This window comes from Gamsiella multidivaricata (assembly GCF_025024155.1).
Source record: "Gamsiella multidivaricata strain RSA 2152 chromosome Unknown BC939scaffold_13, whole genome shotgun sequence".
Taxonomy (NCBI): domain Eukaryota; kingdom Fungi; phylum Mortierellomycota; class Mortierellomycetes; order Mortierellales; family Mortierellaceae; genus Gamsiella; species Gamsiella multidivaricata.
This window is the reverse complement of record NW_026251721.1, coordinates 399,460-411,111: the sequence shown is the minus strand read 5'-3', so window position 1 is coordinate 411,111 and position 11,652 is coordinate 399,460. Positions and strand designations below refer to the sequence as shown.

Below are 11,652 nucleotides of genomic sequence, written 5' to 3'. Positions count from 1 at the left end.
CCCGTATCCTTCCACACACACCTATACATTTTTATATACCATGGACGCCCACGCCCGCTACCAGTCGCCCTTGACCTCGCGCTACGCTTCGCCCGAGATGGCTGCCAACTTCTCGGACAACAAGCGCTTCAGCACCTGGCGCAAGCTGTGGCTCAACCTTGCTGTGGCCGAGAAGGAGCTCGGTCTCGACATTCCCGAGGGTGCCATCGAGGAGATGAAGGAGCACCTTGTACGTATTCTGTTATCTCCTTTTATGCCTCGTTGTTGCAGCTCAATAGCCTGTTTCTCGCTTTTTCTTTTGATCAACATTGTGCTGACTCGCCATCCTATCGATATCGAATGCGGTCCTTGTCTAGTTCGATATTGACTACAATCTCGCCATTGCTGAGGAAAAGAAGCGCCGCCACGATGTCATGGCCCACGTTCACACCTTTGGCGTTGCTTGCCCCAAGGCTGCCGGTATCATCCACTTGGGTGCTACCTCCTGCTATGTCACCGACAACGGAGACTTGATCATCCTTCGCGACGGCCTCGACATCCTGCTGCCCAAGCTCGCTCGTGTCATCCAGCGCCTGAGCGACTTTGCGGAGCAGTACAAGAACCTGCCCACCTTGGGCTTCACCCACTTCCAACCCGCTCAATTGACAACTGTCGGCAAGCGCGCGACCCTCTGGATTCAGGAATTACTCTGGGATCTCCGCAACCTGACCCGTGTTCGTGAGGACATTGGATTCCGTGGAGTCAAGGGAACCACAGGAACCCAGGGATCGTTCTTGGCCCTCTTTGAGGGTGACCACGACAAGGTCGAGGCCTTGGACCAGCGCGTGACAGAGCTCTCGGGATTCAAGGAATACTACCCCGTCACCGGCCAGACCTATTCTCGTAAGATCGATGTCGATGTCCTGATGCCTATGGCCTCCTTCGGTGCGACTGTTCACAAGATTGCGACCGATATTCGTCTTTTGGCCAATTTGAAGGAGATCGAGGAGCCCTTTGAGAAGGATCAGATTGGAAGCTCTGCTATGGCTTACAAGAGAAACCCCATGCGCTGCGAGCGTGCCTGTTCTTTGGCCCGCCATCTCCAGATTCTGGTCCAGGATGCCCTCGGGACTGCTAGTGTTCAGTGGCTGGAGCGCACTCTTGATGATAGGTAAGAACAAAAGACACCCATATATGTTACTCATCGATATCGAATATGCAATTAACCATGGCAATAACTTCTATATCGATGGAATAGTGCCAACCGCCGCATCTGCTTGCCCGAGGCTTTCTTGACCATGGACATTCTGTTGACACTGCTGCAGAACATCTCGGAGGGTCTTGTCGTGTACCCCAAGGTCATTGAGCGCCGTATCAGCCAGGAACTTCCCTTCATGGCGACCGAGAACATCATCATGGCCATGGTCAAGAAGGGCGGTGACCGTCAAGAGTGCCATGAGCACATCCGTGTTCTCTCGCACGAGGCCGGTGCTGTCGTCAAGCAGCAGGGAGGCGAGAACGACTTGATCCAGCGTATCCGCAAGGACTCTTACTTCGAGCCCATCTGGAGCGAGCTTGAGACCTTGATGGACCCCTCGACCTTTATCGGCCGTGCCCCTCAGCAGGTCGATCGCTTCTTGAAGGACTATGTTCAGCCTGCCTTGAAGCCCTATGAGGAGACCTTGCGCCAGGAGAGCAAGGCCGAATTGAGCGTCTAAAAGAAGAAAAAAAACGAGTCCTTGTTTGTCCATAATCACATTCACATGCATCTCATCATCCATCCATCCATCCCGACTTTGTCAAATACCGAAGCAATAAAAAAAAAAAAAATTCAACTGAAACGAATTAAGACCACAGCTTGTTGCTGCCAACCGCCTGTTTGAGTGTTGGAACCCCTTATTGGTTTACGGATGGACGGGGGGCCCTGCCATATCCGCCTTTTGCCGCCCCTTCGACTTCGCGTAGATCGCGCTGTGATGTGTGCTCGATCAGTAGGCAGCAAAAGATGTATTCTTTGCGCTTGGGCCTACATCTACGTAGCTGACGGACGCGTTGCCGCCAAATATAAATATGTGTATATAATGCAGACACTTTTTGTTTATTGAGCAAGGTGAGAACCAGTCTAATCGTACATTCCACTCTCCTGGGACCCCTTCCTCCGACCAACTCGTTTCTGGTCCTGTCGCTGTGGAATCTCCATCGACTGGCCAGCTCCAGCCAACAATAGCAATCCATCCTTCGCATCTTCATCCGAGGACGACGGAGACGATGAGCTACTGGCCGACAATGGTGCTTCTTCGGCCAGGTTCCTGGGCGAATGCTCCTTCATCAGATCCCTGATCTCCTGTTTCTCGACTCGGATCCTCTTTTCATAGATATGATTCAATCCCGTGGTCATCAAAGGTGTCAATGGACTCTTGCTTGAAATTGATCCTCCCATGGCCTCGAGCATATCCGTAGTCTTGTTATTCGGATTACTGTTCGTCGCCCTTCCGACCTTGGCGTTCGCGACCGAGGCCGGGAGAATGGCCTTGAGATGCTGGATATATTCGATCGTGCTCTGCAAGATCGACAGCTTATGGAGATGGTCCTCATCGACGCAGGCGGGTACCAGGTGCTTGAGTTGCAGAATCTTATCGTTGATGCGCTCGCGTCGCCGGCGTTCAATCGCAGAGTGCGAGACCTTGCGTAGCAGGTCCCGGGTCTCTTGATCGACAAGCTTGCTATTGGAGGAGGCGCGACGTCTTGTGGGTGTCGTCGTGGTTGAGGTAGCAGTATTAGCGCTGTCCTTGCGGGTCTGTGACCGGGAGGTGCGCTGTGTTGAAGAGCTTGCGGGTGTACTTTGGGGAGGGAGCATCATGAACCGCCGAGGGGAGCTTGGGGCTGAGTGATCAGCAACGGGTGCAGTGGCCGGTGAGCTGAGTTCAGAATGATCCCGATGTGGGAGGATTGTGGAATAAGATCGCGAAGCTGCCTCCTGGGCTCCAGAGGAGGACGAGAGCGCTGAGGCCGGAAGGATCATGGCGGGGATAGACTGCTTCGGTGCCGCCATCGAGTCAGAGTGTGGGCTCGAGAAGTGTCGCGGCTGGTGCTGTGGGGTTGGGTAAGGGGAGAGTGGGCCCATGGCCGGCGAGACCATATAGTGGTTGGGAAGTGGGGACATCTGAGGTGTGGATCGCGGAGAATAGTTGGTCGAATGCGCGGAAGAGGGGAGAGGCGGCAGAGGAGGGAGGAAATGGCCCTGACTAGATTGAGGCTGTATTGCTGGCGACTGATGTGGGCTTTGACGCGGCGCGAATGGCTGAAGGGGAGGTGGGAGCTGGTAGAACCCGCTTGAGGACGAGGAGGAGTATTGACTCGGGTCAGTGATACCGTAATGGGGGCGTGGCACGGGCGAGATGAGAACGTGGCCAGGCGACATGGGAGGCGTGCCATTTGGATAGAGAGTATGGAGCGGCCGAGACGAGCTGGAGGGAGAAGAGGAGGTGCTCGAGGGAGCCGCGGTTTTGCTCAAGTCGCCAAACGTAGGAAGATGATAGCCCGCGGTCGTGTGTCCCTTGGCAGAGTTTCGTGAGTGCTCATGTGCAAAGGCGGCAGTAGGAGAGGTAGCGGTTGATCCAGAGTCTCTGCGACGGTGCGAGTGGTACTTTGGGTCCTCGGGGGTCATGGTGGGTGAGGGATCTGGGGTGAGTGGGGAGGTGAGGGTGGAAAGTATAGAGGAAGGATGGGTGGCGATGAGACCACGCGAGTGAGGAGCAGGGACGATTGGTTTGAAGTGAGGAGTCGACTTTTTTGACGCGGAAGAATCGATATCTGTATAACCCATTTGCAAAGTAGACAGAAAAGGAAGTGGAGAAAATTAGAGGTGTGAGGTTATGAAGAAAAGAAAGAGAGTCGAATTGGGCTGAGAACGTGAATAAAGAAAGAAAGCACTGAGCGCAGAGGTCGGGAGTGGGAGCAAAAAAAAAAAAAAAAAAAAAAAGATATTGTGGTTGTAGCTGGAGTGTATGTGCACCATCGAGGAAGGAAGCACAACAAAGGGAGTATGTCTGAGGAGGAGTTAGTCCGAGGCCAAGACGACAGGAGGAAGAGCGATAAAAACGTGAGGGTGCAAGGTCAATTGGCTGGCAAACTGGACCAGGAAGAGCACAAACGTGATGCGAATGCCGGCCAACGTAAGGACGACTGCCGAAGGGCCAATTGGTCGTGCTACACATCGCACACGCCTCAACTCCGATCTTAGAATTGGACGCAGACTATAACTTATTCAATCTGCAATGAAACTATGAAAAACTAAACAGTGCACATGCACTTCCCCTCTTCCTGACCCTCCTCTTCCTCGCCCCTCTTTGGCTGGAGAGACATGCGATCAGGATTATCTACCTATCTGCCTATCGTTAGCCCCAAACGTGCTGAAGATTCAGTCGTGCGACAGGCAGGCAGGCAGGGATCTCACAGATTCCTTGTGTAGACACTTTTCGATGCCATCATCCTGCACACACACATTTACACACAACAACAACTGCTCTGGCACAAAGAACGCTTATCGCCATCAATGGCCTCGCTCGCATATCTCTTCCGTTATTATCCTGAGCCAGTAGAGCAGCAGCGCAAGCATAGGCCTCAGTGTTGAGAGTATCCAAATGCCCGGACCAAATTTGTCTTGTGTGCGCACGTGGGGGCAATCTGCAAGGGTTGACCAATCCAATGTCCGCGTGCTGCCTCTCAACCTGCTCTGAGCACCAAACATGTCCGTCGATACATTTACCCAGAGCTGCAGGATCGTGTCTTTCTTTCCACGGCCCTATCTTCGTATTTTTTTTTATCCAGTGCTTTCATGGCATAACGGAATTAGAGTAATGTTCCCTTGCTAAAGTCATGACATCTATTCATCCATACTGCATTTGTCGTCGTAGCATGCACGGTGCCTGGGACAAAAAAAAATAAAAATAAACATAAACCTCTTCCGCCTGTCCCTTCACCTTGATCGCCCTGTGTCCGAGACAGACTATACGCCCAGTTTTTCGGTGCATACACTGCATTTGGGCCTCGATTTTACACCTCTTTTCCCAAAGATAATGCACGCGGATCTACTTAAAACGGCCAATATGGCGGGGCTCCTTTCAGTATGATGTTTAATTAACGGACAATCCGCGTTTTTTCAAATGAAGTATGAAGTAGCTATAGTAAAGTTCGCCGATCCACAGTCACCACAAAGTAGGTCGCATTTCCTGGATCTACCCTAGAGCAAATTCTTACGGTCTATCCCAAGGGGCTCAGCGTGTTAAAAGAGATATCCTCTCTCACCCTCCATACTTGATAATCATTTTGTTCCCGTAAGCATCAATAGCATCCGATCCTTACCGTCAAGGTTTAGCACGCAGCCAGGGTAACACGCACCACAAGGGCAGAGATCGGCATCACAAATATATTCACAACCCTCACTCCAATCCTACCAGGACCTCTTGTACGGAGTTCGTTTTAGTTTGGCTGCGACCCTCCATTCTCGCTCCCGAATAATGGTCGCATCGCAGCGTCGTCTCCAAACCAGCTCCGTAGCTTTTTTTTTATCTTATTTTCGGCCACTAGCTTTTGGTAAAGTCTATCAGGCCTTCTGCTTGCGAGCGTGGACTGAATAAACGAGTTTGAACTAAACCCACAAGGGATCTTGATGCAAACGCACAATCAGCTGGGTAAAGCAGCAACTGAAGCAGAATCCAAAACTGCCGCGGCCGAGTTACAGACGGAGACAGAGATGGCGCTTGTTGGGTCTGCGACAATATATATCAAGGGAGGGGACGTGCAATTGAGGAACGTACAGTAAAGCATGCAGGGATGTGCACATACAGAATGTGTATTTAGAGAATACGTGCATTTACAGAATGCATATGCGATTGGATGATAGGCTATATAGATGTTTCCGTGACAACGGTTCTCAACAAGCTAATGCGATCGTTTGTATGGTGTAGTTGGTTATCACGTCTGTCTAACACACAGACGGTCCTCGGTTCAAGTCCGAGTACAAACACTTTTGCCACGTTGCGAGCTTTCACTTTTTTTTTAAAGAAAATCGAGCTGATGGCCACGATGCACCAAATGCGTCAACTATTTTACGTGGATTTCCTCAAGGGGAGGGGTTGTCAAGTAGGTTCTCCCTTTTTTGAGCGGCAACATGTGTGAATGAATGAATGCATGCGAGCTGCCTATCAGCCAGATTAATCCAGGATAACGGTGGCTAAAATCCGGCTCTATGCTTATTTTAGAAAGTACTCGCTTGCTTTATTCCTTTTTATGATTAAATGATATACAACTGCGTGCAATGAGCTCACTGCACGTTTAGAAAGCGCGAGGGTTGCAGTGGATGCCAGACTTTCCACCACCGACAATGACCGAGACCTTGGCACCAAACTCGAAGGGGTTGCCGTTGTAGATCACCAAGCCAGAGGGGTTAGTATGAAGACCGACAATCTCCGCCAAGTTCCAGCTGACGAGACCGACAGCCTCCTTCTCAGAGATACCAAGGTCAGAGCGAGCCCAACCAGCGATCCAGGACAGCTGGCGAACATCCTCGGGCTCATGGGCAGCCAAACCGACCTTAACACCGGCCTTGTACAAAACAGAAAGACCAGTCTCTTGAGAGAGTGGGGCGCCAGGCAAGCACCGCTGGGCAGTCCACTGGACGGGGGTGCAGAGGTACGGACGCAAGATAACTCCAATGTCAGCCTCAGCCAAGTGCTCAGCAACAGTCCATGCCTCGACGGCGCTTAGGAGCGAGATCTTGATCTTAGCGCCATCACGCTCAAGCTGCTTCTTGAGCTGAATGATGCGCACAATCTCGTCCCGGTTATCGACCTCAATCACCAAAGGAATTTTACCGCGAGCAGCGAGCGCAAACTCATTGTCGGCGTGGAACAAATCAGAAATTCCTTCCTTCAAAGCGGTGCGAAGGAATGCGATCTGGGACGAAACAGTAGGGAAGAGAGTCGACTTGATTTCATCTCCAATCTTGACGTGAAGTGCGACCTTCTCCCTGATGATAGCGTCCTTGGGAGAGAAAGCTAGAGCGTCGGAGGAAATTATACCAGGTCAGTGTGATTTTATAATACAAAAATAAGCATTGAATTGCATTGCATTTGTTTACGATTTCATACCATTCTCGGCGCCAGTAAGGAATGCAACACTGACACCCTGGACAACATGTTGAGACACAGGGGCAGTGACAGCGGTGAGGATGCCGGCCTTGTAGGCCTCGTCCATATGTAGCCCACCAAACTTAAGTCCATCGGCAGCATAGACGACATCGGGGTTCAGGTTGTGGCGACCATCTCCAGTCGATGGTTCGGCAGCAATCTCTTGCAAGCCGAGGTTAGGGGCTCCAACAGAGAGCAACGAGGGCAAAACAACACCCTCTCCGCCGAGATCATAGATAGGGCCGCCCTTCTTGGTCATGGCAGCAACTTCGTGGCCGCAGTAACCTGTACAGACGACCTCCCCGTTCTCAATAACAACCTGCAAATCGCCTTCACCGCTGAATTCCTCGTTGCCGTTCAAAAGGATCTTCTTGATTCCAGTAAAGACTCCAGAATCTGCCTTATCAGTACAAGCATTCTTATCCTTTGGAACAGCCAGGTCGGGGAACTCCTGGAACTTTTGAGGCTCGCCTTGCTCCTCCCACTTTGAGGCATCCACATCCTTGATTTGCGCAATACCGTCAATGTAGACCTGAAGAGGATGGGCGCCAAGGGATAGAGGGTGCTTCTCCCAAATGACGAGATCGGCATCCATACCCACAGCAATCTTCCCGATACGGTGATCGAGGCCCAAGGCCTTGGCTGGGACCGAGGTGACGGAGGCCAGAGCCAAGGTTTCAGAGAGGCCGTAGTGGTGAGCCTGGGCAGCCTCGTAGACGAGATGCTGAGAGTTCAGGACGGGGTGGTCACTCTTCATGGCGACCGAGATACCAGCGTCTGCCAGGATCTTGGGGGCGTTGACTGAGCTCTGGAAGGCTTCCTTCTTATAACCAAACTTGCTGGCAAAGGTGGCGACGGTGGGAACAACCTTGTAGGCACGCTTGAGGATTTCGGGAACGCGATAGGCATCGAGTCCGTGGTGGAAGGCTGAAATCTTGAACCTGTACTCATTTGAGTGACGGACCATGGCCTCCAGATCATGGGTCTCGTAGCAGTGGATGTTGAGCTTGACATCGTCTCTGAGAATGCCAACCAAACTTTCATACTGAAGGTCCTCAGGGAAGGGGGTCTGGAGGCGATGGCGACCAAAGCGGGGCAGTTCCTCAGCAGCATGGCACCAGTCATCCTGAGCGCGTCTGAGCTCTGTGGCCTTGGCAAATTGGTCACGGAGGAGCCAGCCCTCACCAAGACGGGTGGACGGCATCTGATGGAGGTAACCACCGTAGAATCTCTTGGGGTTTTCTCCGCAGGCCATCTTCATATAACGCCATTTGTCATCGACACCAGCCTCAACCAGCATGTCGTCCGTGCTGAGGGTGTCAACCTTGCGCAGCTTAACAGTGTAGGCCTCTCCGCCCATGATGTTGCCGGATCCAGGAAGGATGAGCGAGGTAGTCACACCTCCGGACAAGACCCATTCGCGAGCAGGGTCGCTTGGGTTGAATCCATCGATTGAGCGGACGAAGGGTGTCAGAGGCTGGGTCATTTCGTTTGTATCGCTAGTCCCATCCAATGCAGGCCAGGAATCGACGCCGAGATGACTACATTGAATTAAATACATCCGGAACAGGTTTGAATAAGTATACGGATCGAATCATCACCTTGTGCTTCAATTGAGCGCATTAAACTGTCAAGGGGGAAAGAACAAGAAAAAGAATCGCTCCCGCGCGGATGCCAGACCCTTAAACTTCCCACTGTTCCCCTTTCTTGCGTCTCTACCTGTGCATATCAACGATACCGGGAGTGAGGATGTGACCCTTGAGGTCAACGACGACTGCGTCCCTGGGTGCTTCAATCTTGCCGCCGAGCTTGACAATCAGACCATTGTCGACGAGAAGATCGCCCCTGAATGATTCAGACACACCATCAAAGATATATCCATTCTTGAACAGCGTAGGGGTTGTGCCATTGACGAAACGAGGGTTCAGGGTCCTGGTCTCGGGAGCGGGGTACTGGTGCTTGTTCTCTCTCTTGATGGCCTTGCACTTGGTGAGGCCCTGGGCGTAATGTCTACCGGAGAGACCGATATCCTCATAGTGGACCTTGTTGGGCGAGAGCTCGTTGGACGCGCCCAAGAAGTAGGCCGAGGTGGCGAGGAGAGCAATAGCGGCAGTGGCGAGGAGCAGTGTGCTCTTCTTGCGGAGGAAGGCACCCTTCTGGGGCTGGTCGTAGGCATGTCCGACCTCTTCCTGGTCGTGTTGAGGGAGGCCCTGGTAGTCAGCCATTGGTTCAGAAGTAAGTGATCTTGTGGGAATGGACGGATAGACTGGGAGGAACTTTTGTACACGAGATAAGCGAATGAGAAAAAAAAAGGGACGGAGAGGAGGAGGAGGAGGATGGAGGGTGGGGAAGAAGGGAGAAGAGAGCGTTGATGGGAAAAAAGAGAGAGGATAAAAAATAGTTCGTGTTCGTGAGAAGAAAAAAAGCGAGTCCTCAGTGAAAGACGCCTTTATTTGGCATCCAATTGGAACACGACTTGGCAAACGGTCGCGTACTGCGTGTGTACAGAAAATGGCCTCTGCCCATATGTGTCTGCATCTCCTCCTTGCCCACCTTGCCCATCGAACACTTTAACCGCCCATCGAAGGCTTTAACCGCCCATGGTATAGAACCGCACTTGTCCGCAGAGGCGGGCGGGCCAATGGGAGAGACACCCCCTCCCGCAGCCGGACCAGCCTCCCACATGGCTTCCTTTTTGGGAAAGGAACAGGCGACTCTTCGCAACACCCTTATTTTTTGGTGGCACCCATTTATCACGTCTTCTCTGCACGCATAGGCTACGAATGCATCCGCACCAAAACCAGGCATCAGGCACCAGACCCCCAGACACATAAACAGTCAGCCTCTCGACGAGGGCGCCCCTGCCGTCTCATGTGGGGTACACCTAGAAGGGAACAGGAGGAAGGCCTGGCAACTAGAATTCTTTTTAGTTCAGGCCATATCGCTATAGTTGCTTCTTCTCTCCCAGCAGTCCTCCCTTGCTAGCCCATCATACCCCCATGGAAAGGTACAATTGCACCCTCGTACACAAACACCAGCAGCTTTTAGTGTATTTCGCCGCGCGTCTGAATGAGGTGAATGACCATTGTCTCTATAACCTAATAACTTTATGTATCTAGTAGAAAATGTTGATTTGAAAACTTCTAGAAAAGAATACAGGAGTGTTCGTATAAAACTAAGCTCTAGTACTAGTCTTGCTGCTGACAACCATTGCTCTTGCCATTGCTCTGGCTGGACCGATTGACTCGCCCACTGCTCAGCTTCAGGCCTGTGCCACTATCGACCGGAATGCCGTCCGTGCCAAGACCCATCCCAAAGTCCTTGATGGGCCCTCCGTAGCTCCCGCCTATTCCACCACTCACAGTTCTTTGACGCTGTCGAGCCGAAGATCCTGGCTGAGACTTGAGTGCACGTTGACGTGGGCCCTGAGTCCGTGTTGAGGGTAACTTTGGAGTAAAGTGCCCACGAGGTTCCTCATCGATGACGTACTCCTGGATACAGTTTTGCGATTGAGACCCCGAAATGCCGTCTTCCTGGTCATCAAACACGGGACCTGCGAGACCTGAGCTCTGTCGAATAACCTTGGGCATACGGAGAGAACTCATTTCCGAGCTTGCGTTTGTCCTTGATGATTGAGTGGCACCTGAGGGTATCCGGTTTTCATCCCCACCGGTCGACCCCATACTTGACAAGCAGACGTGGGATGTCGTGCAGTTAGAGAGTTCTGGATCTACGCGAGGCATCGTCAAAACCATGTCGCGTTCGCCTGCATGTTCGATTGCTGCACTATTTCCAGTTTCAACACTGTTCCCAGAGAAATTGGTAGGGAGTCCTAAAGTGACGACCTGCATCCTAGCCTGAGCCAAAGCATCCCCAACCAGTCTCTTGTATATCTTTTTGTTGTAAACATCATGGATACCGTCGCCAGTCGTATTATGATAAGGGACTTGATCGCCAAAAAAAAAAAAAAATAGAAGACTGCATGTTAGTCAGCCATCTCGTATTTGAAATAGATGTTGGTGTTGAGCACACGGAAATTGACTTAAAAACATACCGAACCATAGCCACCATTCGATGCCCATTTTGCTATTCCAGTTTTCCAACCGGGAACCACGATCCCAGAGACGCTCACCATGCTCGACCATTACCACGTTGTATCCGATTTCGGACATGAACAGCGGCAACATTCCTGTTCCGGCAAATGCTGCGCCCAATGCCCCCTCAGATGCTGAACCCGCCATATTTTGATACTGTACTCGTATGAACGTGTTCCTCACATCATGAAGGGCCTCGATCGTTGTCCGATTGTTGAGGATGTGCGAGGTATGGGCTGCTGTGAAGGAGACGATTAGCAAGGCTAGTAGAAGTGTGACCACGGTGATGATGATCCACTGGATATCCAAGGGATACACGGTCATATCCCCAGATACGTCCTTCACCAAACATCCAATTTGCTGTCTATGACCCTCCATGGGCGTGTCTT

General features: G+C 51.8%; 4 protein-coding genes and 1 non-coding gene across 5 annotated transcripts; 2 read left to right on the top strand and 3 right to left on the bottom strand.

Moving 5' to 3' along the window:
- Positions 1-40: 40 nt before the first annotated feature.
- On the top strand, positions 41-1,697 carry BC939DRAFT_394045 (adenylosuccinate lyase; the record flags this gene model as incomplete). Its single annotated transcript, XM_051552124.1, has 3 exons — positions 41-229; positions 357-1,150; positions 1,238-1,697. 3 exons carry the CDS (start codon positions 41-43, stop codon positions 1,695-1,697), a joined length of 1,443 nt encoding a protein of 480 aa, XP_051415186.1.
- A 363-nt stretch (positions 1,698-2,060) lies between these two features.
- Positions 2,061-3,890, bottom strand: BC939DRAFT_443066 (uncharacterized protein). Its single transcript, XM_051554480.1, has one exon. The coding sequence runs from the start codon at positions 3,803-3,805 to the stop codon at positions 2,102-2,104; it is 1,704 nt and encodes a 567-aa protein (XP_051415185.1). The 5' UTR covers positions 3,806-3,890; the 3' UTR covers positions 2,061-2,101.
- A 2,043-nt stretch (positions 3,891-5,933) lies between these two features.
- On the top strand, positions 5,934-6,007 carry BC939DRAFT_t52. Its single transcript has one exon. It is a non-coding gene; the product is annotated as a tRNA-Val (tRNA).
- Positions 6,008-6,233: 226 nt separating this feature from the next.
- BC939DRAFT_526591 (uncharacterized protein) lies at positions 6,234-9,543 on the bottom strand. Its single transcript, XM_051561373.1, has 3 exons — positions 8,889-9,543; positions 7,131-8,710; positions 6,234-7,037 (listed from the first exon to the last, which is right to left on the bottom strand). The coding sequence occupies exons 1-3, from the start codon at positions 9,392-9,394 to the stop codon at positions 6,316-6,318; spliced, it is 2,808 nt and encodes a 935-aa protein (XP_051415184.1). The 5' UTR covers positions 9,395-9,543; the 3' UTR covers positions 6,234-6,315.
- A 739-nt stretch (positions 9,544-10,282) lies between these two features.
- Positions 10,283-11,381, bottom strand: BC939DRAFT_443064 (uncharacterized protein). The gene is made up of 2 exons (XM_051554479.1): positions 11,224-11,381; positions 10,283-11,115 (listed from the first exon to the last, which is right to left on the bottom strand). The coding sequence occupies exons 1-2, from the start codon at positions 11,354-11,356 to the stop codon at positions 10,358-10,360; spliced, it is 891 nt and encodes a 296-aa protein (XP_051415183.1). The 5' UTR covers positions 11,357-11,381; the 3' UTR covers positions 10,283-10,357.
- Between the last annotated feature and the right edge of the window lie 271 nt (positions 11,382-11,652).

Bases quoted from the DNA above. Each gene is read 5' to 3' on its own strand.
- BC939DRAFT_443066 (XM_051554480.1), bottom strand. From the start codon at position 3,805: ATGGGTTATACAGATATCGATTCTTCCGCGTCAAAAAAGTCGACTCCT.
- BC939DRAFT_526591 (XM_051561373.1), bottom strand. From the start codon at position 9,394: ATGGCTGACTACCAGGGCCTCCCTCAACACGACCAGGAAGAGGTCGGA. The intron at 8,711-8,888 runs GTAGAGACGCAA...AATTCAATGTAG, and splicing joins GGTATCGTTGATATGCACAG to TCATCTCGGCGTCGATTCCT. The intron at 7,038-7,130 runs GTATGAAATCGT...CCGACGCTCTAG, and splicing joins CCTTACTGGCGCCGAGAATG to CTTTCTCTCCCAAGGACGCT.
- BC939DRAFT_443064 (XM_051554479.1), bottom strand. From the start codon at position 11,356: ATGTTGCCGCTGTTCATGTCCGAAATCGGATACAACGTGGTAATGGTC. The intron at 11,116-11,223 runs GTATGTTTTTAA...TTGGCGATCAAG, and splicing joins CGAATGGTGGCTATGGTTCG to TCCCTTATCATAATACGACT.